This window comes from Cervus canadensis, chromosome 23, assembly GCF_019320065.1.
Source record: "Cervus canadensis isolate Bull #8, Minnesota chromosome 23, ASM1932006v1, whole genome shotgun sequence".
NCBI lineage: Eukaryota > Metazoa > Chordata > Mammalia > Artiodactyla > Cervidae > Cervus > Cervus canadensis.
Genome location: NC_057408.1, coordinates 9,163,661 through 9,188,669, shown reverse-complemented (window position 1 = coordinate 9,188,669; position 25,009 = coordinate 9,163,661). Strand labels below are relative to the sequence as shown.

The following is a 25,009-nucleotide window of genomic DNA, read 5'->3' as shown; positions in this document are numbered from 1 at the left end:
GAGAACGGGGCCAGGTCGCGGTCGCCTCTGGGAAATGTAGTTTTTCCTTCCGGGTCTTGCGGGGTGCGGAGATTGCTGGGCTACCTCAGCGTTGCTGACCCGCACGCGCTACGTCCTCCCGACCTTGGTTTCGGCTCCGCGCGGCGGGTCTCCACGGATGACAGGCTGAGCTCCCTTCGGCCAGTTTCCCGAGGCTTCAAGAGGGGACTGGGCAGAAAGGGGGGCCGGGAACCCTGGCGGCTTCCGTTTCAGTCTTTTGAGAGCTAGCCCCTCCATTCCAGTCCTCCCCACACGCTTGGCCTCCCTGCTTTCAGAAACCCGCTCCCAGGATAAAACAGCCACTCGGCCCGGGGGGCAGCTCCCCAGACCACATTCTTCCCTCCCTCCCTCTGCGCCTTCCCCTTCCCTTCCGTGAACCCGGCTCCCCTGGTCTCCCCACCAGCCCCCTCGCGTTCAAAGCAGACGCGGAATTGGAGGAGGGAGTTGGGCCCGCGATGCGACTTAACAAAGTCCTTGGGGACCTTGATTCCCAGCGAAGAATGGCAGTGACCCAGCACGGATTGGGGACCCACTCAGGCAGCCCAGAAAGAGGGAGATTATACAAACAGATGTAAAGAGCCACTTAACAACATATGGGAACCTGTCTACAAGGCTGGGACAGGATGTGAGGTGCGAAGAATCCAGTTTCAACCAAGTGGTGTTATCAGAAAAGATGCCATCTCAATATTGGTTTGTGTTTATTTTCCACCTGACCCTGTGGGTGAAGATATCCTTGATCATTATCCCATCTGAACATGTTCCTGCTCAACCAGTGTTACATCACCAGGTAATACTGTCCAACTGGAGCCTTGCCGTTGGCTCTTTTTATCTCGTCACTCTCTCTAGCCCACTAGGCTTAACCATCCCTTTTTTTTTTTCTTGGCAAAGGAAAAGGTCCAGAAGCTATAAAATTTAGTTGAGTGGTTCAGTTAAGCACATGTTTGTTGTGGCAGTAAGCAGTGCTAGTGATTTGAAAATGAATAAGATGAAGTCCTTGCAGAAAGTTTATATTCCAGTGATATGTTGCAAAAAATCTGCAATTTCATGATCCTTCAGTATCAAGTATGTTGTTGGCAGGAAATAAAGAACTGTGTTATATACACTGGGAGAAACCCAGGTCAGAGACCAACCAAGGATTGTTAGTGGCGTGAGCTTAAAAACTTAGACATTTTAATCCACATTTCACACTTAGTGTCGTTTAAACCTGTCCTTTTAAAAGATAATTTCTTAAAGATTCTTTTCATAAACATTATCTTTATGTTCTTACTACCTTTTTCTTACATTGAGGAAACATATGTTTCTGAATGAGTACATAAAGTACAAATCAAAGACGCTGAAAAAATATTAAGGAAATTATCAAATATATTTTCTAATTCATGGATCAAAATAATTCTGCTTCCACTTTTGTTCTTTCACAGGTTAAAAGATATGGAGATATCCATGAGGATTTGGAGAAGAGTCCCAGTAGTTATTAAAATTCTGGATTAGATCTACTAGGAAAGGTAAAGAAACCAAGAGTCTCCTAAGAAGAAGGAATTATAACAGTTTACCAATGTTTTTCAAATATAGATGTCAATTAGGTGCTGTGCCTTGCCAAAGAACTAAGACAAGAGAAAAGTAGATTTATGATCCAACCTAAAGGCCTTTAGGTGAGAGCTGGAAGACATGTGCTGAGAATTAAACTTTGAGAAGGTTTATTCAGGCAGCTCTTAGGAGAGTGTTTATTTGTTTTTAGCTAGATTTAAATATGTCCATTTAAAGAAAAAGACTAACCTTTGATCACCAAGAAGGGCCTGACACTGTTTCAATCACTTCTGCATATATTAAATCACTTAATCCTCATAATAACCCCATGAGACAGGTATTACTATCCTCCGTCTGTAGAAACGAAAATTGAAGTCCAAAGGCTAAGCAGTTTACCCTAAATTATAAAGCTGGTGGTAAATGGCAAAGCCAAGATTTGAATCCAGTTCTGTGTTGTCATTCTTTCCACCACACCAACCAGCTTCCCTTAACTGAAAACTGGGTGATGGGCCAAAGGACCAATGAGACACCACCTTCCTGAGCTCATTCAAAGCAAAAACAGGATCATACTCAACTGCTTTTGCCACAGATACCACAATATTTAACCCTTAGCAAGAGTTCAGTACATCTGTTTGATCTGAATTGATATGAACTTGATCCTCTCTGAAGAGAATATTTAAGCAAAGACACTGATGAGGAGGAGTCAGTTGTGAACACACTGAGGGAGAACATTACAAGCACAGGGAACAGCAAGTACAAAGACCCTGAGGTAGGAAGTTGCTTGGTTATATCTGAGGAACAACCAAGAAGCTCGATGTAATTGGCACTAAGAGGGAGAGAAGGAAACAGGAAGAAGTTGACTTTGGAGAGGAAGCCAGGGTCAGGCCCTTCAGTGCCGCTGCCACTCACTTTAAAAGAGATAAAGCCCCACTAACCCCTGATCAACAGATTATGTTGCTTCACAGGGGAAAGGAAGCAAGACTGAGCTGTTAGAAAGAATATGTGCCACGTAAAGGGGTAAGATGTTTAAGTGCATTGTTTCATTTAATCCTCACATCAGTTCTACTGAGTTAGGTATTATCCCAGTTTTACAGTTTGGTAAAATGGGGAAAGAGAAATATTAAAGAACATGGTTTCCAATTTGTCAGTGGCAGAGACAGGATTTGACTCCAGTCTCTGACTCCAAAGCTAAAGCCTACTCTTTGTAATATATCACATTTTCTTATTTGAAATACTGAATGAAAAAGAAGAGATGCGTGTATTCAAAACAGAATTATTGTTCATTGCTATGTGACAGATATTTAAAAATAGTGTTAAAGTGTAATACAGCATTTAAAAAAAAATTTTTGTATGATTGCATTCTCACCAGTCATTTGCTTTTAATACTTTGCATATTTGCAGGTAGATGGACTATAAAGCACTTGCCCAACAAACTGCTCAAGAAATTTTAGGTTACTATCAAGATACATCAGGCTGGAAAGTGGTTAAGAATTCAGTAAGAAAACAAGTTATATATATTTCAAGAGTTTGTTTTTTAATGGAAACAAATCATTGCAAAGACATTTTTTTAATATTTTTTTTTACAAACTAAAAAACGTTTTTACTTTCATTTTTTTTGTTTGTTTTTTAAATTTATTTCTTTCTGTATCTGACAGCTAATTTATTTGTGGATTTTTTATTCCTCTTTGAGAAAAAAATAACTGTTTCCAGCAAGGCTTCTAAAAAATTCCATGGAAATCTGTGAGTACAATTTCCTATTTATAATCATGGTTTTGAATTCAATGACATTGATGTATCTAGAATTCAGTGCTACTTCATTAGCTATAAGACATTATTGGATAGCGAACAGGAAATAGCAATTACTTATAAAGTCACTTGATTGAAACATGGATGAATAAAAAGAATAATATGTACCATCTAATTTTCAAACCTGAAGACAGAAAAAAAAAATCACTTCTAGTGAATACTTCACAAAGCTAGGAAATTTCCACTTCAAGAACTAATTACTATAAAAATACATTGGTATTTTCTTAGAGTATTTTGTGGTCTTTTCAACATTTTATCTTTCCATTAAGTGAACCACTTAAAGATAAAGTTTATTTCCCCAATATATTTCTCCTGCAAATGTATATAATTTTTTCTGTAAGTGCTTTTAAGGATATTGTGTGGTGTGTGTGTGTACACGTGCATGCACGTTTAGTTGCGCAGTTGTATCCGACTCTGCATCCCCATGAACTGTAACTCTCTAGGCTACTCTGTCCATGGAGTTTTCCTGGCAAGAATACTGAAGTGGGTTGCCATTTCCTCCTCCAGGGGATTTTCCCGACCCAGGGATTGAACTCATGTCTTCTGAGTCTCTTGCATTGGCAGGCAGATTGTTTTATAATTTTTTCTGTAAGCTGCCTTTAAGGATATTTTTTAGGAACCTGTTGTTTCAAATTCAAATACACTAAGGGAAATTGTGCAGATGTTTTTTAAACCATATTTTTAAGAGTTGTTCATTTATTGATCATGATATGTTATTTAGAAAACCAAGTTTGATTCAGTTTCTTTTCGGGGGGGTGGTTGTTCAGTGACTCAGTCATGTCCAAGTCTTTCCAGCCCTGTGGACTGCAGCATGCCAGGCTTCCCAGTCCTTCACATCTCCCAGAGCTTGCTCAAACTCATATCCATTGAGTCACTGAGGCCATTCGACTATCTTACCTTCTGTCATCCCCTTCTCCTCCTCCCTTCAATCTTTCCCAGCATCAGGGTTTTTCTAATGAGTCAGTTCTTCCCATCAGGTGGCCAAAGTATTGGAGCCTCAGCTTCAGCATCCAATGAATATTCAGGGTTGATTTCCTCTAGAGTGGTATCATCTGCATATGGGAGGTTGTTGATATTTCTCCCAGCAATCTTAATTCGAGCTTGTGAGTCATCCAGCCCAGCATTTCATGTGATGTACTCTGCATAGAAGTTAAATAAGCAGGGTAACCATATACATACAGCCTCGCCTTATTCCTTTCCCAACTTTGAACCAATCCATCGTTCCATGTCCAGTTCTAACTGTTGCTTCCTGTCCTGCCTACAGATTTCTCAGGAGACAGGTAAGGGGATCTGGTAATCCCATCTCTTTAAGAATTTTCCACAGTTTGTTGTGATCCACACAGTCAAAGCCTTTAGCAGAAGTCAGTGAAGCAGAAATAGATGTTTTTCTGGAATTCCCTTGCTTTTTCTGTGTTTGCAACAGATGTTGGCAATTTGATCTCTGGTTTTCCAAAACCCTGCATTTTCTAAATCCAGCTTGTAAATCTGGAGTTCTCAGTTCACGTGCTGTTGAAGTCTAGTTTGAGGGATTTTGAGCATTACCTTGCTAGCGTGTGAAATGAGTGCAGTTGTATGGTAGTTTGAATGTTCTTTGGCATTGCCTTTCTTTGGTATTGGAGTGAAAACTGACAGTTTAATTATAATACAGACAGGCCCATTTATTATATATTGTCTATGGCTGTTTCACTGCTGCACTAATAAAGTTGAATAATTGCAACATAGAACATGAAGCCTGCAAAGCCAAATAAATTATTTACCATCTGGCTCTTTACTGAAAAGTTTTCTGACCTCTGCTTATATCATATTACATTCTTAAATTAAGAATTAAGGCCACAAGATGCTGCACAACTGCACAAGTGTCTCGTCAGTTACTAGAGACTTATGCTAAATACAGCATGTAAATGTTTATGAGAAAGAGTTTAGAAAAATTCTAAATGAACGTAGTCTCTTTGAAAAGGTAATGATAGGGACTTCCCTGATGGTCCAGTGGTTAAGCATCCACCATCCTATACAGGGGACGTGGTTCAATCCCTGCTTGGGGAACTAAGATGCCACAAGCCATAGGGCAACTACCCCCACTCGCCGCAACTACTGAGCGTGTGCAGCCTGGAGACCACAAGCCAGACCTGGAGAGAAGCCCACACACAGCAACACAGAGCCCACCTGGGTGCTGCGACTAAGATACAGTGCAGCCAAATAATTAAAAAAAAAAAAAAAGACAACCATAGAAACAGTACTAACAAAATTTGTTGAAAAATAAATTTTCAAATAATTTATATTAATTATTGCAATGCATATTTAAATAAAACTGTTACTGGCTTCCCTGGTGGCTCAGTGGTAAAGAATCCCCTCCCAATGCAGGAGACACAAGCTTGATCCCTGGGTCAGGAAGATCCCCTGGAGAAGGGAATGGCAACCTGCTCCAGTATTCTTGCCTGGAGAATTCCATGGACAGAGGAGCCTGACCGGCTACAGTCCGTGGGGTCACAAAAGAGTCAGACATGACTTAGCAACTAAGCAACAACTTACAATTGAATATTAGTATTTTAAATTGCTAATATTACCTTCAAATTTTCTTTATATTACTTGTTAAATGAGTATGCTTTATACTGTGATACCATATTTTCAACTTAGGCTAAATTCAATGAAATTTTGAATTTTCTTTATTTTGGTAACCATAGATATCGTGTTGAAGGAATGATTCCAGAATCAACATCTAAACTATCTGATTTCCTCTTCAAACCTGAAAACAGAGTCACATGGGACAAAGCATTGAAAATGTACAACATAGTACTAAAGATTGATTCGGTAATTTATTGTTTAATGTTGGACTTTTACTGTATTAATTCAGTTTTAGTTTTTATATCTTAGTATTTCAGTTTATTACATCTGTATTTTATATATTCAAATCAAGTTGAAATCTTTATAAAAAGCTTAAAACTTTTTTCTTTATTGAGAGTTCAGTTCCACTTAGCTTTATTCTATTTTTAGTGCATACCACATTCTGAATCTGCAGATGTGTGCCTTTGGTTATTGAGAGGACTGAACTCATGGATTTGCCTCCTCCATCAAGGGGAAAAAAAGATTAAGCATGCCTTGTTGATGGAAGTCAGTAGATTTATCGTAGTGATAACACACTAGATAACATTGTAGACACTGTGAAGAGCAAATAGCATATAACTTTTTAAAGGCATGTGTGAAATAACATTATAATGGTTGTGGTTTTAGAAACACTTTCAAATACAGTGTCTCAGAGATGAACAGGAAGAATAAAAACAGAGAAAGGAAAACTACAGGTAACGGAATAGAAAGTTAAAGTCCTAGAGGTGAGAGAAGGGAAGACAGGATGCAAGAGGCGAATAGGGCCTAGAAGGGGAGAGGAGCAGGGTGAGGCGAGGGACGCCGAGAGCTTGGGAGGAGACGAAATGGATGAAATGAGAGAGACTGAGATGTGGAGGGAAGGGGGAGGAACGGAAGACGGGCCGGCCGAGGGACTCTGAACTCTGGGGCAGTACCGTGGCACTCCGTTACTTAGGGGGACTGCTAGACGGCAAGACAGTAAATTACACCTTAGTAGGCTGATTTTAAAAAGTGACTTCTATATTTTGGCTAATAATAATTTTATTAGAAGGAAACGGTGAAGAATGTTGGTGGAATGCAAACTTTTATGATTTTTACAAACAGTTGCATTTGTAAAATTACAGATGACTGAGTCCGGTTCTTCAAGTCTCCAAGCCCATTTCACACATCAAAACAAATGTCCCACATACCTGCCATCACTTTACCGTTTATTTAGAACTCTGTAGGTTAACTGTACCTCCTTCTATTAAACTGATTTTAAAATCTGGGATGAGGGTGAGGTTGTAGAAAAGCCTGGGAAGGTAAAGTAGTTTCATCTTGTAGAAAGGCTCTGGAGTTCTATCCACAGAGAACACATGTCTGTGACCCTCTTGGGATTTGAACTTGGTCTATCACAAATGAAAATGCAAACATTGGATTGTTTCATTCATAACTGTATAATACTTTCATTAGCATTTCAGATATTTCTGTTTTTGCTGCAAGTCAGCTATAGTAATGGAAAGTATAGTAGATTTGGCATCAAAAGATTTGAAAACATATTCAGAGAAATTTCAGTTTAGTTCAGTTCAGTCGCTCAGTCATGTCCGACTCTTTGCAAACCCACGGACTGCAGCACACCAGGCCTCCCTGCCCATCACCAACTCCCAGAGTTTACTCAAACTCATGTCCACTGAGTCGGTGATGCCATCCAACCATCTCATCCTCTGTCGTCCCCTTCTCCTCCCGCCTTCAATCTTTCCCAGCATCAGGGTCTTTTCAAATGAGTCAGTTCTTCACATCAGGTGGCCAGAAAAATTTAGATTTGCCCAAGGTCAATACGGACAGTGTATGGTAGAAACAGGACTTATACTGATCTCCTGATTCAGATTTGATGTCTTTTTCAGTATACTATAATATCTCTGAATCACATTACACAACGAGAAGAATTTTTCTGCCTTCCTATGAATGTTTGTAGCATTCATTTGCAAGGGTGCATTTTAATTGGCTCACTCATCCTATTGGTGAGGAAGGGATTCCTGCTCTAGGGTTATGGCGGTGGTCAAACAAACGCTTGACACCAGCACTTAGACAAATAAGATCAACAGCAGTTTATTAATCCTAATCACAGCCCAGGAAAGGAAGACTGTTAAGATTTTGTTCAGTTAACATTTGTTGGTGGGGAACAGGGTGCCAGTGGTGAGCCAGGTTCAACAAATGACCACAAGAGAAATTGAAATCGAGAAGTTTATTACAGTCCTGGAGGAAGTGGACAGCACACGTCAAGGGCCGCGTGTGGGGAGGTCAAGGCAGGGTGCAGACAGAGGTGGACTCGCACCTTCATTAGGGCCTGTGGGTGGAGTGCTTTGGGGTTCCTAGGCTAAGGCCAGATTGATCATTTGGAACCAAACAGGACAGGATTTTGGGAAACCACACAGGGGGTCTGATCTAAGGGGCTCACACGGGGAAGGCCCTGGGAAGTGTGGGAGGCTGCTGATCAGAAGGGCTGTTGGGGAAGTCATATCAGGAGCTTGCATTTGCTTGTGACTCTGCGGGCTGTTATCTAAGCTGTGCTTACGTGAGAGAGCTGGTGTTAGTTTAAGGCCACCGCAGGCTGCTTGGCCAAACAAAATGGATGCTGCGGCAGCAACACATGGAGTGGCCCCGCTGAGCTCTCTGGGACGCACCGCGCCCCGCAGGGTGACAGGGAGCTGCATCGGGAACAGAGTTAATAACCAGGGACTGTGCACGCAGGCTTTGTAGTATCAGGAAGCTGAGGTGACCCCTGATTCTTGCAGGAGGATCTGATTGGTTGTTGGACCAATTCTACAGGGTAGCAGGGAACTGAAACCCACTACTCAGGTATAAGTGGGAACTGTGTCTGATATGGAGGGCTGTGGGACCAAGGGCTCTTACTTATGGGAACAAAGTGGAGAGAGGATCTTGCAGTTTGGCCTGTGGGACCAAGGGCTCTTACTTATGGGAACAAAGTGGAGAGAGGATCTTGCAGTTTGGCCATTCAAGACCCTCCCAATTTTAACAGATGTCAAAGCAGCACATATACTGGTCTTTAATTTTAGGCTTTACACCACAGGCTGTTAAGTCAATATATTATTCCGAATATATTACCTAGTCAGTGTGGAGTAGCAGACACACTATTGACCTGGAAATCTGGAAACCCAGGTTCTAGTTCTGTACATCTCTCTAGTTCTACATGTAACTTAATGTTAGGCTTCAATTTCTTCATCTGAAAATTCGAAGATTGGATAATATCAAGATTCTTTTCTAAATTTATTGTATTTCTAATTTATATTAACCCCTTGTTAGAGGTAGGATTTGCAAATATTTTCTCCCACTCGGTGGGTTGCCCTTTCATTTTGTTAATGGTTTCCTTTGCTATGCAGAGGCATTTTAGGTTACTATAGTCCCACTCTTTTATTTTTGCTTTTGTTGCCTTGCACTTAAAATTACACATCTAATATTTCTTTAACACTGAAAATGCAAGCTGATTTGGTGATAAATTCTTAAAACCTTAAAGCCCTGCTTTTTCCAAAAAGAGGCCAAACTTAGGCAGTAAAATTCTTTGGGGAGCAGTACAAAGAACAGATATTAAATCATTGTTGCAATCTTTATGATGTGATTTGTTTCAGGATACATTCATATGTCATACCATTACACAAAGCTTTGCCATGGGCTCAATTTCCCCCCGAGACTTTATCGACTTAGTCTCTTTGAAGCACTATGAAGGGAATACGGATGTTATCAGTGGTAAGTTGAAACATTTTGCCCACACTTGGGAATTACTATGAGTCATTAATAAATTTTTTTTCTTTTAACTCACAGTTTGAAAGAATATTTTCAATTAATTATTCTTGTATTTACTTGGTGAGACTAATAAATACATGTGTAATGTAGGTAAGCCTGAAGTTTTTAACCTAATTCTGGAGGTGCCATTTACATCATAGTCAATCATTGTGGCATCTCCTGGCCTTTTTGCAGCATGTACCTTGCAGCACTGAACATAGACAGATACTTTCAGGCTACATTACAAAACTACCAAGAAACAAAATGGATCTTTGGATATATACTTCTATATTTGAATATGTAGAATGGATATATCTAAAAACTGATAAAACTCTTGAAGAAAATTCTACTAGATAGCTCTTTTCATAAATGTGCTTACATTTCTTTTAAAAACTAAAAGTTTTAATATACTCTTATCCATTGCTTGTTGCTCAGTCACTAAGTTGTGTCCAACTCTTCGTGATCCCATGGACTGTAGCCCGCCAGGCTCCTCTGTCCATGGGATTTCCCAGGAAGAATACTGGAGTGGGTCACCATTTCCTTCTCCAGTCCTTATCCTACCCTCCACCCCTGGCCAAAAATGTATCACTCTATAAAATGCAAATGTGTAATGACTTCCTATTTGCATTATTCACTTAAAACACACCAGTTTACACCCCAGAGATCTTTGGACTCCTAGAACTCAAGATAATTTATGGTGAAGGAACTTTGGTAGGACAGTAGTAGCCTAGAGCCTTTTTTCTCCTCTGCAATTCAATTTAATCTCGCTATTCCTACCTGAATTCCCCTACTGTAACTACTTGGGGACAGGGACAGTTAACTGTTGTTAATTACTCTTTTCCGCTTGTAGGACCCTTTAAGTTTCAGAGTACAAGACGGAGTAACAGCTCTGCTAATAGCACTCAGGCACACAGTTAGCTCTGTTGACCGTCTATACCACTGGGGACCGATGTTCATCACTTTCACATATTTGTCTCGTATATTTTCACACAGCTGTCGTTAGTCCTCTCATTTTCAAATGAGGGCACATAACAATTTATTCACTGCCTATAACACAAAATACTGTCCATTTGAATCAGAGATCTCTTATTGATCTCTTATTGTCTATCTTGAAACCATTCTATTTGTGTCTCATTTTTGCTGGTCAGAGGGAAGGTCAAAAAGAAGTATAGAAGATAAAATCCATGAATAGTTATAATCAGTCATTCAGTGATCACTACTGAATTTGCTTTAAAGTGATTTTCTTTGAATGAGTTTTGATGAACACTGATAGTTTTCTTCTTAATGTTTCCACTGTTGTTTAGCTTACTGTGTAGTTTGCTTTTAGTTAAATGTTTTGCATGCATTTTTCTCACCAGTGAGGAAACTGAAATTCACAGAAATCAAGTTACGTAGCTCATCAACAGCTCAAGTCTTTCTGATTTTCCAGAATCTGTGCTAACTACCTCACTGTGTGCCTCACAAAAGACCCATACTTGTTTGTGGAATATAACAAAATTTTCAAAAATAAAGACAAATATAATCTCCATATTTTAAACAGAGAAGAAACATGTTAGTATCAATTCTGGCAGTACCGTTTTGCCAGCATAACTGGCTCTGTTACGGTGACGGAGCGGACCGTGCACATGGGAAACGCGCACAGCCACCTTTGTCTCCTAACTAGAGCTGAACGTTGCATTTCCACCGAAAGGGTTATGTGCACTAGAACCACACAGGGAAATCCTCTGATGAGCAGGATTCAGTTGCACAGACTGACGAAATACATGTTTTACAATGTTTTTAGGAAGAGTCACATAATTATCATAAATGTGACGGTAATCAGATCCCCTCCCTTCTACCTTCACATGCAGTATTGAAGTTACACTGCATAATTCCTAAAACAAAATCTACTGATTTTTAACCATACATTGAAGTTAGCTACAGGGAATTGGCAGAAAAGAGCATTTAAACTACCTCTATTGACAGGCTAAATAACACATCAAATATTTTATTTAAAAAATGATAAACCAAAAAAATCTATCCTAGTAGATTAGTCTTTTTATTTGTAATTTCTGCTTCTGATCTCAGAAAGTAAATAAATTATACTTTGAACAGTTCTTCTTGTATGTAAGAGGAGGCAGGATCTATAGAAGAACTAGCATGAAAAAGTTTGAGAGGACAGTAGTGATACTTTTTCATGCTAGTACTTGTAGCATGATACTTTTTCATTTTTGGCCTGTGTACACACTCAAGTGTGCAAACATACATAGCTATATTAAAATTAATGTCTGTTAAATGCTATGTCATGTATTTTTGAAAATATGCTATTGGAAACTGAATTTTTCATCTTTGTGGCATAGGTTTCATTTTAATTTTTCTTTTGATCACTTAGTTACTAGTGTGGATTTTCCAGCATATCCTCCATCCTCAAGTTACATCCGAGGTTATAACCATGCTTGTGGCTATATATGTTTACCTGTGCAAGAGTAAGTGTTATTTCCATATATTTATTGTTTAACCATTTTTTAGTTCAGTTTGTAACTTGCTAACGAACTCACCAGAAATATTTTCTGGTATATCCTATTGGGGGGAAAAAATGCCCCTAAAAACAATTTTTAAAATAACTTTTCAAGTATTTTTCGTCTTAAGTATAATAAGAATAGACAATTCCCTATGAAGTATAATCTGTGATTTCTGGCACCAGTCACATGTTCACAGACATCATCATGCCCTCCAATTAACCTTAACCTGATGTTTTATGTTTCTCCATTAGTCACTTCTGTGAATTATTAAAGGATTTTTGCAAATGAAAAATAAATTTCTCTAGAATTATAATAGTTAGCATTTATCAGCAATGAATCATGCTTTACTTTGAAATATTCTTTCCAGTGGACTACTTACTGTGAACAGTTACCTGTAGAACAAGCCACCCAGTAGGTAAATTCTGAGAGGGAAGAGCTGGAGAAATTAGAGATGACTCTTTGCCCAAAGGTGGCCAGCCACTGGATAAGATGGTGACATCCAATACACATATTCTGTAAATGCATATATATATATTTATTCAATATATATCATTCTACAACTTCCTTACATATTTGCTAAATGATTTTATATTAAATAAAAGACACTGGCACACAAAATGACATGTAAACCACTCAGTAGGAGAAAAATATGTATGTGAAGGAAGTCAAAATAAAATGACATTTAGACCCATATTCCTTAATATTTTCTACTGAATAAGAGAACTAAAAGAAATCCAAAAATATTTACATTGATGGACAGGATAATTGGTTCAGATGATGATGACAATGTAGTCTTTCTCCCCATCGGTCAATTTTCAATATATAGCCAAAACTGTATTCTCCACAGCAGGAAAGGATAAAACAAGGGAAAAATTATTACTCCGTATCAGGTAGGTGAATCAGCTGCTAGGGGGACTCTGGTTGGGAAGTTATACAACCTCAAGTGTGCTTCACAGGCAAAGTCCCCTTCTTGCATCTTGTCACCATTCCCTTTCCACTGCAGAAAAAAAAAAAAGAGAAAAACTCTAATTTAGATATTCTACCCAGAGTGGGAACTCTGCCCAGCAACCTGCTGGAGAAGGGTACTGACAAAAAAGTGATTCTTCTGTACCTTTTCCTTCTGTGCAGCTCAAGTCCTGTAGTAAATTTATAAAACATATTATCTACAGTAAATGTACTCTCCAGGAAATCTTGGAAAAGCGTTGTTAAGTGTGTAAAGCCCTAGTAAATTCACATAGAGATTTAAGGCCATACAAATTGCTAGTGAGTCCAGCCATTTGAGACAATGTAAAAATAGTCTAAACTCAGAATGGAAAAGGGTTTAAGAAAATAGATGCTCATATGGTTGGTTGGAGCAGTGGTCTTCAAACCCCTCTAAGAGAATTTTGTAAAACCGTATATTGCCTTGCACATTTTTAAGTTGATATTAAAATTTTGTATAGCATTATATCGAGGGTGAAATTTCCAGCATACTATAAATCTTGACACTTTAAAAAAATGTTTTTATCACCCTTCTAAGTGCATTCATCAGAACCTAAATACTGTAACAACTTGAAACCTACCACTACATTTTCAGTTTCAAAATACATATAACCTTTAACAGTCAGAAATATTATATCATTTTTTTTATCCTTGATCTGATATTTTTACTCTTTTTCCCTTGCATAATTTTATCCAAATAAAATATATTTTATGCTTTGGGTTCTTTTATAAATCAGTGTTTATGCTTTAGGTTCTTTTATCAATCACTTTATTTTTCTATCATACCTCTATAGGAATAAGTACCTAATTTTTAAAATTTGTTTTAATTTCTGTGACCCTAAGTATCTAACCCTGAAGAAGCTGAACAGTCCTATGAAGACCTACAAGACCTTTTAGAACTAACACCCAAAAAAGATGTCCTTTTCATTCTAGGGAACTGGAATGCAAAAGTAGGAAGTCAAGAAAGATCTGGAGTAACAGGCAAATTTGGCCTTGGAGTACAGAATGAAGCAGGGCAAAGGCTAATAGAGTTTTGCCAAGAGAATGCACTGATCATAGCAAACACCATCTTCCAACAACTCAAGACTCTACACATGGACATCACCAGATGGTCAACACCAAAATCAGATTGATTATATTCTTTGCAGCCAAAGATGGAGAAGCTTTATACAGGCAGCAAAAACAAGACTGGGAACTGACTGTGGCTCAGATCATGAACTGCTTATTGCCAAATTCAGACTTAAATTGAAGAAAGTGGGGAAAACCACTAGACCAGGCAGGTATGACCTAAATCACATCCCTTATGATTATATAGTGGAAGTGAGAAATAGATTTAAGGGACTAGATCTGATAGAGTGCCTGATGAACTATGGACAGAGGTTTGTGACATTGTACAGGAGACAGGGATCAAGACCATCCCCAAGAAAAAGAAATGCAAAAAAGCAAAATGGCTGTCTGAGGAGGCCTTACAAATAGCTGTGAGAAGAGAAGTGAAAAGCAAAGGAGAAAAGGAAAGATATACCCATTTGAATGCAGAGTTCCAAAGAATAGCCAGGAGAGATAAGATAGCCTTCCTCAGCGATCAATGCAAAGAAATAGAGGAAAACAATAGAATGGGAAAGACTAGAGATCTCTTCAAGAAAATTAAAGATACCAAGGGAACATTTCATGCCAAGATCGGCTCAATAAAGGACAGAAATGGTAGGGACCTAACAGAAGCAGAAGATATTAAGAGGTGGCAAGAATACACAGAAGAACTGTACAAAAAAGATCTTCATGACCCAGATAATCATGATGGTGTGATCACTCACCTAGAGCCAGACATCCTGGCATGTGAAGTCAAGTGGGCCTTAGGAAGCATCACTATGAACAAAGCGAGGGGAGGTGATGGAATTCCAGTTGAGCTATTTCAAATCCTAAAAGATGATGCTGTGAAAATGCTGCACTCAATATGCCAGCAAATTTGGAAAACTCAGCAGTGGCCACAGGACTGGAAAAGGTCAGTTTTCATTCCAACCCCAAAGAAAGGCAATGCCAAAGAATGCTCAAACTACCACACAATTGCACTCACCTCACACGCTAGTAAAGTAATCCTCGAAATTCTCCAAGCCAGGCTTCAGCAATACGTGAACCATGAACTTTCAGATGTTCAAGCTGGTTTTAGAAGAGGCAGACAAACCAGAGATCAAATTGCCAACATCAACTGAATGATTGAAAAAGCAAGAGAGTTCCAGAAAAACGTCTGTTTCTGCTTTATTGACTATGCCAAAGCCTTTGACTGTGTGGATCACAACAAACTGTGGAAAATTCTGAAAGAGATGGGAATACCAGACCACCTGACCTGCCTCTTTAGAAACCTGTATGTGGGTCAGGAAGCAACAGTTAGAACTGGACATGGACCAACAGAGTGGTTCCAAATAGGAAAAGGAGTACGTCAAGGCTGTATATTGTCACCCAGCTTATTTAACTTATATGCAGAGTACATGATGAGAAACGCTGGGCTGGAAGAAGCACAAGCTGGAATCAAGATTGCCAGAAGAAATATCAATAACCTCAGATATGCAGATGACACCACCCTTATGGCAGAAAGTGAAGAAGCACTAAAGAACCTCTTGGTGAAAGTGAAAGAGGATAGTGAAAAAATTGGCTTAAAGCTCAACATTAGGAAAACTAAGATCATGGCATCCGGCCCCATCACTTTATGGCAAATAGATGGGGAAACAGTGGCTGACTTTATTTTTTGGGGCTCCCAAATCACTGCAGATGGTGATTGCAGCCATGAAATTAAAAGACGCTTATTCCTTGGAAGGAAAGTTATGACCAACCTAGACAGCATATTAAAAAGCAGAGACATTACTTTGTCAACAAAGGTCCTGTCTAGTCAAGGCTATGGTTTTTCCAGGGTCATGTATGGACGTGAGAGTTGGACTATAAAGAAAGCTGAGCGCCAAAGAATTGATGCTTTTGAACTGTGGTGTTGGAGAAGACTCTTGAGAGTCCCTTGGACAACAAGGAGGTCCAACCAGTCCATCCTAAAGGAGATCAGTCCTGGGTGTTCATTGGAAGGGCTGATGCTGAAGCTGAAACTCCAATACTTTGGCCACCTGATGCGAAGAACTGACTCATTGGAAAAGACCCTGATTCTGGGAAAGATTGAGGGCGGGAGGAGAAGGGGACGACAGAGGATGAGATGGTTGGATGGCATCACCGACTCGATGGACATGAATTTGGGTAAACTCTGGGAGTTGGTGATGGACAGGGAGGCCTGGCGTGCTACAGTTCATGGGGTCACAAAGACTCGGACACTGGGTGACTCAACTGAAGTATCTAAATGTTAAAATAAGTTTATTTGTACTGGTTTAAATTGTTATTATTACCCATTGATCAAAATAAAAATGTATTACATAATTGTTAAATGTAAAAGCAAATTGTTAGTCAGACACTGTTACAATTTACAGATACCAAATGTCAACTATTTGATCCTCACAAGAACCCCATAAAGTAGTCGTCTTACTACCCCCATTTTGCAGAAAAGAAAATGGAAACCCAGAGAAATTAAGTAACTTTCTCAAGGTCTCACATAGGTAACAGCAAAGCTCAGCTTCAAACTATGCATTCTGGTTCGAGAGTCATCATGCTTCTGTCAGTTACACTCACTTACTGTAAAAAACGTGGGACAAAAGGCCCATTGTAGATATCCCATCAGATAGAATGACCTCAAGTCTACTTATGCTGTGCATTTTTATGAACATAAGTGTAAGAAACTTTGTTCACATGAACAGGTGGGTTGAAATGGAGAGTAGAACTCTAGTACCATCACACAATCCCTTGACATTCTTCTGAGTTATATTCCATGTTACGTAGTGACCTATAATCAAAAATTGTTTTTAATGACTTATCAGCTGACAACTCAATTAGATCCTTAAGTTTTACTGAAAGCAAAGAATTGACTCAGTAAGGTTTTATTACCATCATCCGTCATTCACTGTCTTAACTCACTTCCAATTGATTGAATTTTTCCTTTAGCAACTCACGTTTATATGCCAGGGTAAAGCACCTTAGTACCATTCAGTCTTAGGTGGGGGAGATGACAGACATCCCTTGATTCTATAAAGCAGAAGGTTCTATTAAGAAGGCTGGTGTGATCAGGCTGGTAGGACAAAAGCTGGCATGTCCATCAGAGATATATTCTCAGATCAGTTTTAAGGAGAAGGTACATGGAAGTCAGAGATTTGAAATTGTATTCCCTTATATGTTATTCAGCCTCTCATACCCCTTGGCAAGTCTTCATATCCTCTAATTTGAAATTCACTGGGTTTGAACATAAAATACGAAGGTAGTTTGGAGATAACATTTCAAAATGTTAAATACACAAAAACATTGACCTGGAAACTCAATATAAATATTTCTCGAGGTGCAAATGAATATATTACAATGTGTTTTATTGCAGCTTGATTTATCGTGGCAACAAGTAAGAAATAATTCCGTGATAGTCAATAGAGGACTGGTTAATCTAATATGAAATACCATATGCAGTCATTAAAAACAATAAGCTGATCTGTATAGACACAGAGGTGCATGGTATCATACTAAGAGGAGAATGAAATTAGTTCCAGAAAAATAAATATGTCTCATTTTTGCAAAAGTAAGAATGTACATGTGCATATATATAGGGTACATAAACATATATGTACACACATGTTATCTTTGTATATCCGTAGATGATCATCTGAAAAGATACAGTCAACGCTATAAATAGTGACTGTCTCTGGGGAGCAGAATGAAGGGGAATTATGAAAATGCTCTACTGTTTAAATTTTCATAAGCATACCTTACTTTTATAATTTTAAGAAGTCGATAAAATGACAAGAAAAATGATAACTAAAACTGAAGACTTTAAGATATAGTCTGACTACTTAATATTTTTATGTAAAATAATTTTGAGTGTGCAAATCATTCCACATGTTTTTTCCTTCCTTCAGTCACTATTTCCCCTGTCATAAGCACTGTGTTGGCAATCAATGGTGAATAAGAATCCTGCTCCTTATAAACTTGTAAATTCAATAGATAAAAATTCTTTATATTTTTTAACTCTTCCTTTGTTTACAGGAATCCAGCATATTCCAAACTAGTGATGTTTGTTCAGACAGAAATGAGAGGAAAATTGGCCCCATCGATAATTGAAGCAACCATGCCTTCCAATTTAGTAAGCTTCATGCTCAATGTAAAAGATGGAATAAAGACACAAAAAATTCCATCAAGACATGGATATCATCATAATGGGCATTCATCATTCCTAAAGAAGAAATGAGGCCATTTAAAAATCATGTGTGGCAATTACAGCCTTTTGCTTCTAAGTCAGTATGCATAAATACTGTGACACTCTTCTAAACAGTATTCTTGAACAAATTACTGAAGGTACTTCATGAAAATAAGACCACACAGTTGTACAAGAGAACAGCATTAAATATAGTTTTTAATCTCATATGAGAATAATGTTAAATAACAAGGGTTCTTAATGTACTTTTAACTTTTGCTTTTTCCCCTGTAAAATTCTCTGCAAAAAAGCATCAGTAAGAAAGCATATACAGTCAGAAGTCAGCATTAATTAAAGATTAAAATATATTTTAAATTGTTTTTCTTTTACTTCTTAAATCGATAACTGTAGGAAACATGAACCTAAAAACCAAAAAGAAGTCCGCTAGAATGTTTGACAGTTGATGTCTGGAATCTGCAGGCTTCCCTGATGAATCAGTGGTAAAGAATCTGCCTACCAATACAGGAGAGGTGGGTTTGATCCCTGGGTCAGGTAGATCCCCTGGCGGATTGCATGGCAACCCACTCCAGTTTTCTTGCCTGGGAAATCTATGGACAGAAGAGCCTGGCGGGCTGCTGTCCACGGGGTCACAAAAATCTCGTACACGTCTTAGTGACCAAACAACAACAATCTGGCATCAGGAGCTGAATCATGAATCAATTTCTGGTCTGGCCAGAATGTAGTAGCCCGTTCCTCCGAAGTCTTTCCTCTAGAAGACCCTGCACTCACCAGGCAAGCATAGGAAGACTCCAGCTTAGACGGAACGAAGGCAGCAAACTAGTCAAGGACCTGGGCACCTGAGGGGTGTCCTAGCAGAGAGTTCTCTGGGTTCCCTTATTACCATATGTATATTTGAGATGGGGCGCTGCAGAAGCTGCAACCTGGCATTGCTGAACCGCAGGTAAAAATCAGAAGAGGTGGGGGAGGCTTTAGGAAAGAGCCTGCTCCCCTGCTCCATTAGGAGTGTCCACACACAGAAGGCTGACCCACAGAACTGAAGCCAAACACCAAGCTAAAAACCGCAGCCGCCCCTCCTCCTGGCATCTGCAAGGCTGAGCAGGAGCTCCCCGTCCACCGTCACCGGCAGAGGCAGCTACGGAGCCTGGTATCCCGGCCGGGGTGGTGGCAGTGGGAGCCAGTGGCAAAAGGAGCTTCCAGCCCCTCCTGGCAGCACCATGAATTAACCAGCTAGTTCAAAGAAGCGCTGCTCACCAGTCAGGCTCCGGCGTCACCGCAGCCCAGAAAATGCCGAGCCGCCGGCCCCACCCAGCTGTGATGGCCTCCCCTCTGTGGTGAGTTGAGTGGTGACCCCAAAAGGTATGTCCTTGTCAAGTCCCTGGGGCCCTGTGACCTTTTTTGGAAAAAGGATCTCGGCAGATGTAATTAAGAACCTCAGAATGAGGTCACCCTGGATCATCTGGGTGGGCTCTCCATCCAACCCCAAGGAAATGCACATGGGAGAGCCGTGTGGCGAAGAGGCGGCCGTGTGAAGACAGCGGCAGGGATGATGTGCTGCGACCTCAAGCCGAGGGACCCCGGGAGCTGCCAGAGGCTGAGAGGGAAACAAGGACTCTCCCCTAGAGCCTTCAGCCTGAGCGTGACCCTGCGGATGCCTGGATTTCAGACTTCCGGCCTCCAGAATGGAGAATAAATTTCTGTTCCTCCAAGCCACCAAATTTGTGGTCATCTGCATCACTTAAGGAAACCGGTGCACCCAGGCTGCAGTCAGCAGGGCTCAGCGGGAATCTGGGCCTCCGCTCCTAGATGGCATCGGGGAGGGGAAACCAGATGTGGGACATGAGGACGGTCAGCACTGCACGTCCCCTTCCTGCCCTGGTGTCCTCGGGACCAAGTGCAGAGCTGAGCTTGTATTTTCGATTGGAGGCAACAATTAATGCAAATCAGGGCCCATTCCTGCCCCCTCACAGCTCGGTCAGTGTCTCCGTTCAGCAGGGTGGTGAGAGCTGGGCCGGGTGGGAAGCTGAGTGCACGCTCCCACCAGCCCTCCGTGACACGGCAACTAGGAGACTGCCTGCTGAGACAGAAGCTTCAATCGGGTCCACAGTCCTTCGGAAAGCAAGACCAGAGTGGGTAAAAAGAGGTGAAAATGTCAAATGTCATTAATGTATCCTCGGGAGTACATTAAAGCACATTCGATAGTTGTGCGTGCATACTCAGTCGTGTCCAACTCTCTGTGACCCCAGGGACTGAAGCCCGCCAGTTTCCTCTGTCCTTGAGATTTTTCAGGCAAAAATACCATAGCGGGTTGTCATTTCCTTCTCCGAGGGATCCAACCTGTGTCTCCTGCGTCTCCTGCATTGGCAGGCGGATTCTTGACCACTGCGCCACCTGGGAGGCCACCATCTGATAGTCAGCAAAGGTGGGAAAGCAACTCAGGGCAGGAAGAACCACCTTTCAGCAAATGGTGTTGGAGTAACTGACATCCAAAGACCTAACCTTGCACTTTATACAAAAATTAACATGGAACAGGGGCTTAAATGTACAACATTAAATTATAAAACTTGGGAGAAAAATCTTCACAACCTACAGCTAGGCAGAGTTCTTACACTGGATACCACAAGTATGATTCATGTACGGAAAAGTAAATTAATCATCAAAAGTTTTGCTCTAAGAAAGGCCTTATGAAGTATTATGAAAGCTGTCATCTGTAGTAACAAAAATCCCATATAACACAAGTTTGAAGGTAATACTGTCATCCAAATAATATGAAAAATAAAAATCTAACAATTCTAAACTGATTTTTAAATCTTTTAAATAATCTAATCATGCAACTCTAATAATCTCAGATACTCAGACATTACTGGAATTACCAAAATAAAATGTTTATATTGAATCAAAGAAATGCTTATTCCCTATGCACCTTCATAGCTTGGACCTTATCTAACCATGATGCTGGACATGTAATGTTAATGAACCAGACAGTGCAACATGATTATATCAGTTAAGAAAATATTTGGCTGGAAAAAGAAATAAAGGACCTTCAGAGAACACACTGCTGAGAAGCTTACTGCTCTCATACAGAAGTCTATGATAACTGAGACAGGGGAGGCTCTTTACACCAATTCTGCTTTGCTGACAGCTCCTTTCTGTCCCAGTGTTCCGAGCAGGACAAAGAGGGGTAAAAGCAAAAAGACATTTTATTTGATTTCACCCTGTTACACGTAGCTTTTTTGGAAACCCCCTCATTCAGTCAAAGATGCTCACATCTCATTAGCCAAGGGTGGAACACATGGCCATGCTTGGTATTTAAAGGTATTCCAGCACCTGTGGTAGAAAAATACCTGTGGTATTCCCCACCTGTGGGGTGGGGGTGGGGGTTCCACTGGAGTGCAGAAATAAAATAGTACAACTTCTATTTATATTTAAAAAAAAAAAATAAACCGCTAATTACTAACACACTGTGTACATTGACTCCAGCATCACACCTCGCCATTTATGAAGGAGTCCTGAGACACACACATCATACACGACACTCTGAGCAGTAAGTTCCACAATATGGAAGTTCTGAAAGGGACCGCTGGCTTTCAGTATATTTTGAAAAACTGGGTTTTCTATGGGTACGTTTAAACGGATAGTTTTAATGAAAATAAAATCCTGGGAAAATGGAGAAATGACTTTAAAAGATTTCTATAAAGAAACTAGGGACTGAAAATGCAAATACTGAAAACAAAAACAATACAGCAGAGCTGACATTTCACTATCGTGAGATCTCTGCAACACTAGAAAGTAAATAATAACAATATATATGTTAATCTCACAAGCTAGAAAAATTACCAAGATTCTTTGAAATATAAAATTACACCCACTATCAACGAAAATGAGTTTCATCCTAGCTGTCTTTCATGTCTTGAGATACTTAACAAAATAAATTTATAATTTTAAATTCTATAAAAATATAAGTACATTGAATTAAATATACATTTTGATCAAATAGATAGTATTAAAATCAGTATCTGTCCAAATCAAGGTCCTTCCTATTATCACCACCATAGGATGAACTGGGATAGAGAGATAAATCTGAAGTTTTATCAAAAGATATTTATTATAATTTTGCTTAAATTTTTCAGAAATCTACATTTTAAAGTTTGACAGGGTACAGGAAAAAAATGATTTGTTTTGTCAGCTTCTGGACGATACCTGCAGACACTATATTATACACCTTCTCTACACAGGTTTAAGTGGCACATATAATGATATTACTAACTTCTTTGGACATAAAATCTGGGAGTTTCTTAGGGTTTATAGCTTTGACAAATATCAAAAATCCGTTTTAAAAAATGGCAGTCTATAATAATCATTTTAATAAGTTGCTTTCAACTTTATCCTTCACTTGAAGGTTGTTTTGGGATTTAATTGAATAAGTTGTTTTCCAATGCCACTTTTTTTCACTAATGCTTTCTTCACATACTTATCTTTTTCATAAATTAAGGTGACTTCTGTACACTACTGTAGATTATCATGTATCAAGTGCAACAATAATGATGTATAACAGACAATCACAACGCCTCAGAGGCATACAATTAACATTATTTATCCCATGTCTCGCACTGGCTGTGGGTCATCCGAGAAAGGATGGTCTGGGCGGGAACAACTGGAGTGAGGTCACTCTGCTTCCTGGGTCTCCACCCTCCAGTGGGGATGGAGCTGTTCTCAAAAAGAAGGCAAAGGAGCAAGGAAGGAAGTGGAAAAAACCTCAAGTGCCTAACATCCCATTGGCAAAGCATGTCACTTGGCTAAACTCATAATCCGTAAGCAAGGAAATAAAACCTGCCTTTGAGTGAAACTGTCAAGTCACACAGTAACGGGGCATGAATACCAGAGGTGTGGGAGTGAGACGCGAATCCTGATGTCTGACCCATGCTCACATCTCACTTTGCCGCCTTGCTAACCGGGGTGGCTGGAGAGTAAGACGGCAAGTTTTCCACTTCAGAGTTTTGGCTCTCTGTATTTCTGCTTGCAACCTAACCATCTCTCCTCTCTCTAAAGCTCAATTCTTTCTTGCATGTAGTACTTTAACCCATATAACTGAAAGCCACCAGGTGGTGGCTTTAGACATTTTGCCTGGAGATAACCTTTCATTAGGTAACCTTTCATTAGCTAGGTTTTCCAAGATACCATACACAGCTGTTTTATCAAATGTTTCGTAAAAGCTTTTTAATAAAGAAACTTCCGCATCATTCTTCCAGCCTCAGCTAACAGTTTTCTCAACTCCCTACCGAAGCCAAAAGCACATTTTCAGGGCTTTGTTGGTTGGTGACAGCTCCCCATTTCTTGAATTTTGTAGTAGTTGCCTATTAACAAAATAATGCCACAAAACAAATAACCACACATTTTTTGTTGACTCAGAAAGAATGTTTACCATAAAGTTATCAAGTATTTGCACTACCTCAACATTCATATTAACTGTCAATATCTTTCCCTACTCAATAACTGAAAATTGTTGTCACCAATATATAGCTTTCATAACTATTGATTAGTGCAACATTTACTTTGCAATAATTACAAATGCATACTTTGACTAATGGAACTTGGTGACATCTAGAATGCTTACCTATATGTGAAAGTGAATAATACTGAAATGCTTAAAATAAATCTAAATGTGATAATAAATGCTTACAATAAATCTCAATCAGCGGATTAACACTGATATGATGTTAACCTACATAATCACAGAACTGCTCCAAACCAGTGCTGAGCCATACTTTGGAGTCTTCTAGAAACATCCTCTATGCCTTGCAAATTACGTCCACAATCTTATATCCGATTTTTAATCTAGAAGGCAAAAAGGGACAACAATGGGGAACAGCGGATACCATCAGTGTAGTCACTCCGTGTATCTGCTGGGGTGTGACAGCCTTAATCTCATCTCTAAATCTCCATCTACAAAATTGTAGAGAAGATTCAAACACATCCAATACCTTGCTTTTTTTAAACCTTACAGACGGGCCAGAGGAAGTGGACTTCTATTATCTGACAGTCCTAAAGACAGATCACTTTGAATTTCTGGTGTCATCCTTCCCTTAATCAGCTTGTATGGAGAGTTCCTTCCAGTTCTTTACAACATGTATATTCCACCACCCAACTCCTCATGGGGCCTGTGCCATACAATTCATCCATTCAGTGTTTACTGAGCACCCTCTGGGTGCCAGGCATTGTGGTAGGTTCTAGGTATACTAAGGAGCATTAATTGAATATGCACTGCTTTGGCATTTTTTAAAAAATCAACTTACCAAATGGTACATATTACCAAGACCTATACATTTTTAGCAGCTTAGCTGGCAACAGAATTTCTTTATGGCTATTTCCTAAAAGAGGTGAATTTCTTGAGCAACTCTGTACTTCATAGGAAAAAGCCCTGTTCTTTGCTCTAGCATAGCAATGATTTGGCTACTCTATTTTTTATACACAATCATATATATCTTCCTCCCAATGTTTCCATGATGTATGGAAAATACACTAA

The 25,009-nt window shown here is 39.6% G+C and overlaps 1 protein-coding gene across 1 annotated transcript; it reads left to right on the top strand.

Annotated features, from left to right (window-relative positions):
- Position 1: 1 nt before the first annotated feature.
- On the top strand, positions 2-18,548 carry STARD6 (StAR related lipid transfer domain containing 6). The gene is made up of 9 exons (XM_043443781.1): positions 2-826; positions 1,458-1,541; positions 2,529-2,580; positions 2,965-3,058; positions 3,254-3,303; positions 6,051-6,177; positions 9,576-9,693; positions 12,101-12,194; positions 18,321-18,548. The coding sequence occupies exons 4-9, from the start codon at positions 2,969-2,971 to the stop codon at positions 18,520-18,522; spliced, it is 681 nt and encodes a 226-aa protein (XP_043299716.1). The 5' UTR covers positions 2-826; positions 1,458-1,541; positions 2,529-2,580; positions 2,965-2,968; the 3' UTR covers positions 18,523-18,548.
- Positions 18,549-25,009: the final 6,461 nt, after the last annotated feature.

Excerpts from the sequence above, each read along its gene's own strand:
- STARD6 (XM_043443781.1), top strand. The coding sequence starts at position 2,969 with ATGGACTATAAAGCACTTGCCCAACAAACTGCTCAAGAAATTTTAGGT. Across the intron at positions 6,178-9,575 it reads TAGTACTAAAGATTGATTCG|GATACATTCATATGTCATAC; the intron begins GTAATTTATTGT and ends GATTTGTTTCAG. Across the intron at positions 12,195-18,320 it reads ATATGTTTACCTGTGCAAGA|GAATCCAGCATATTCCAAAC; the intron begins GTAAGTGTTATT and ends CTTTGTTTACAG.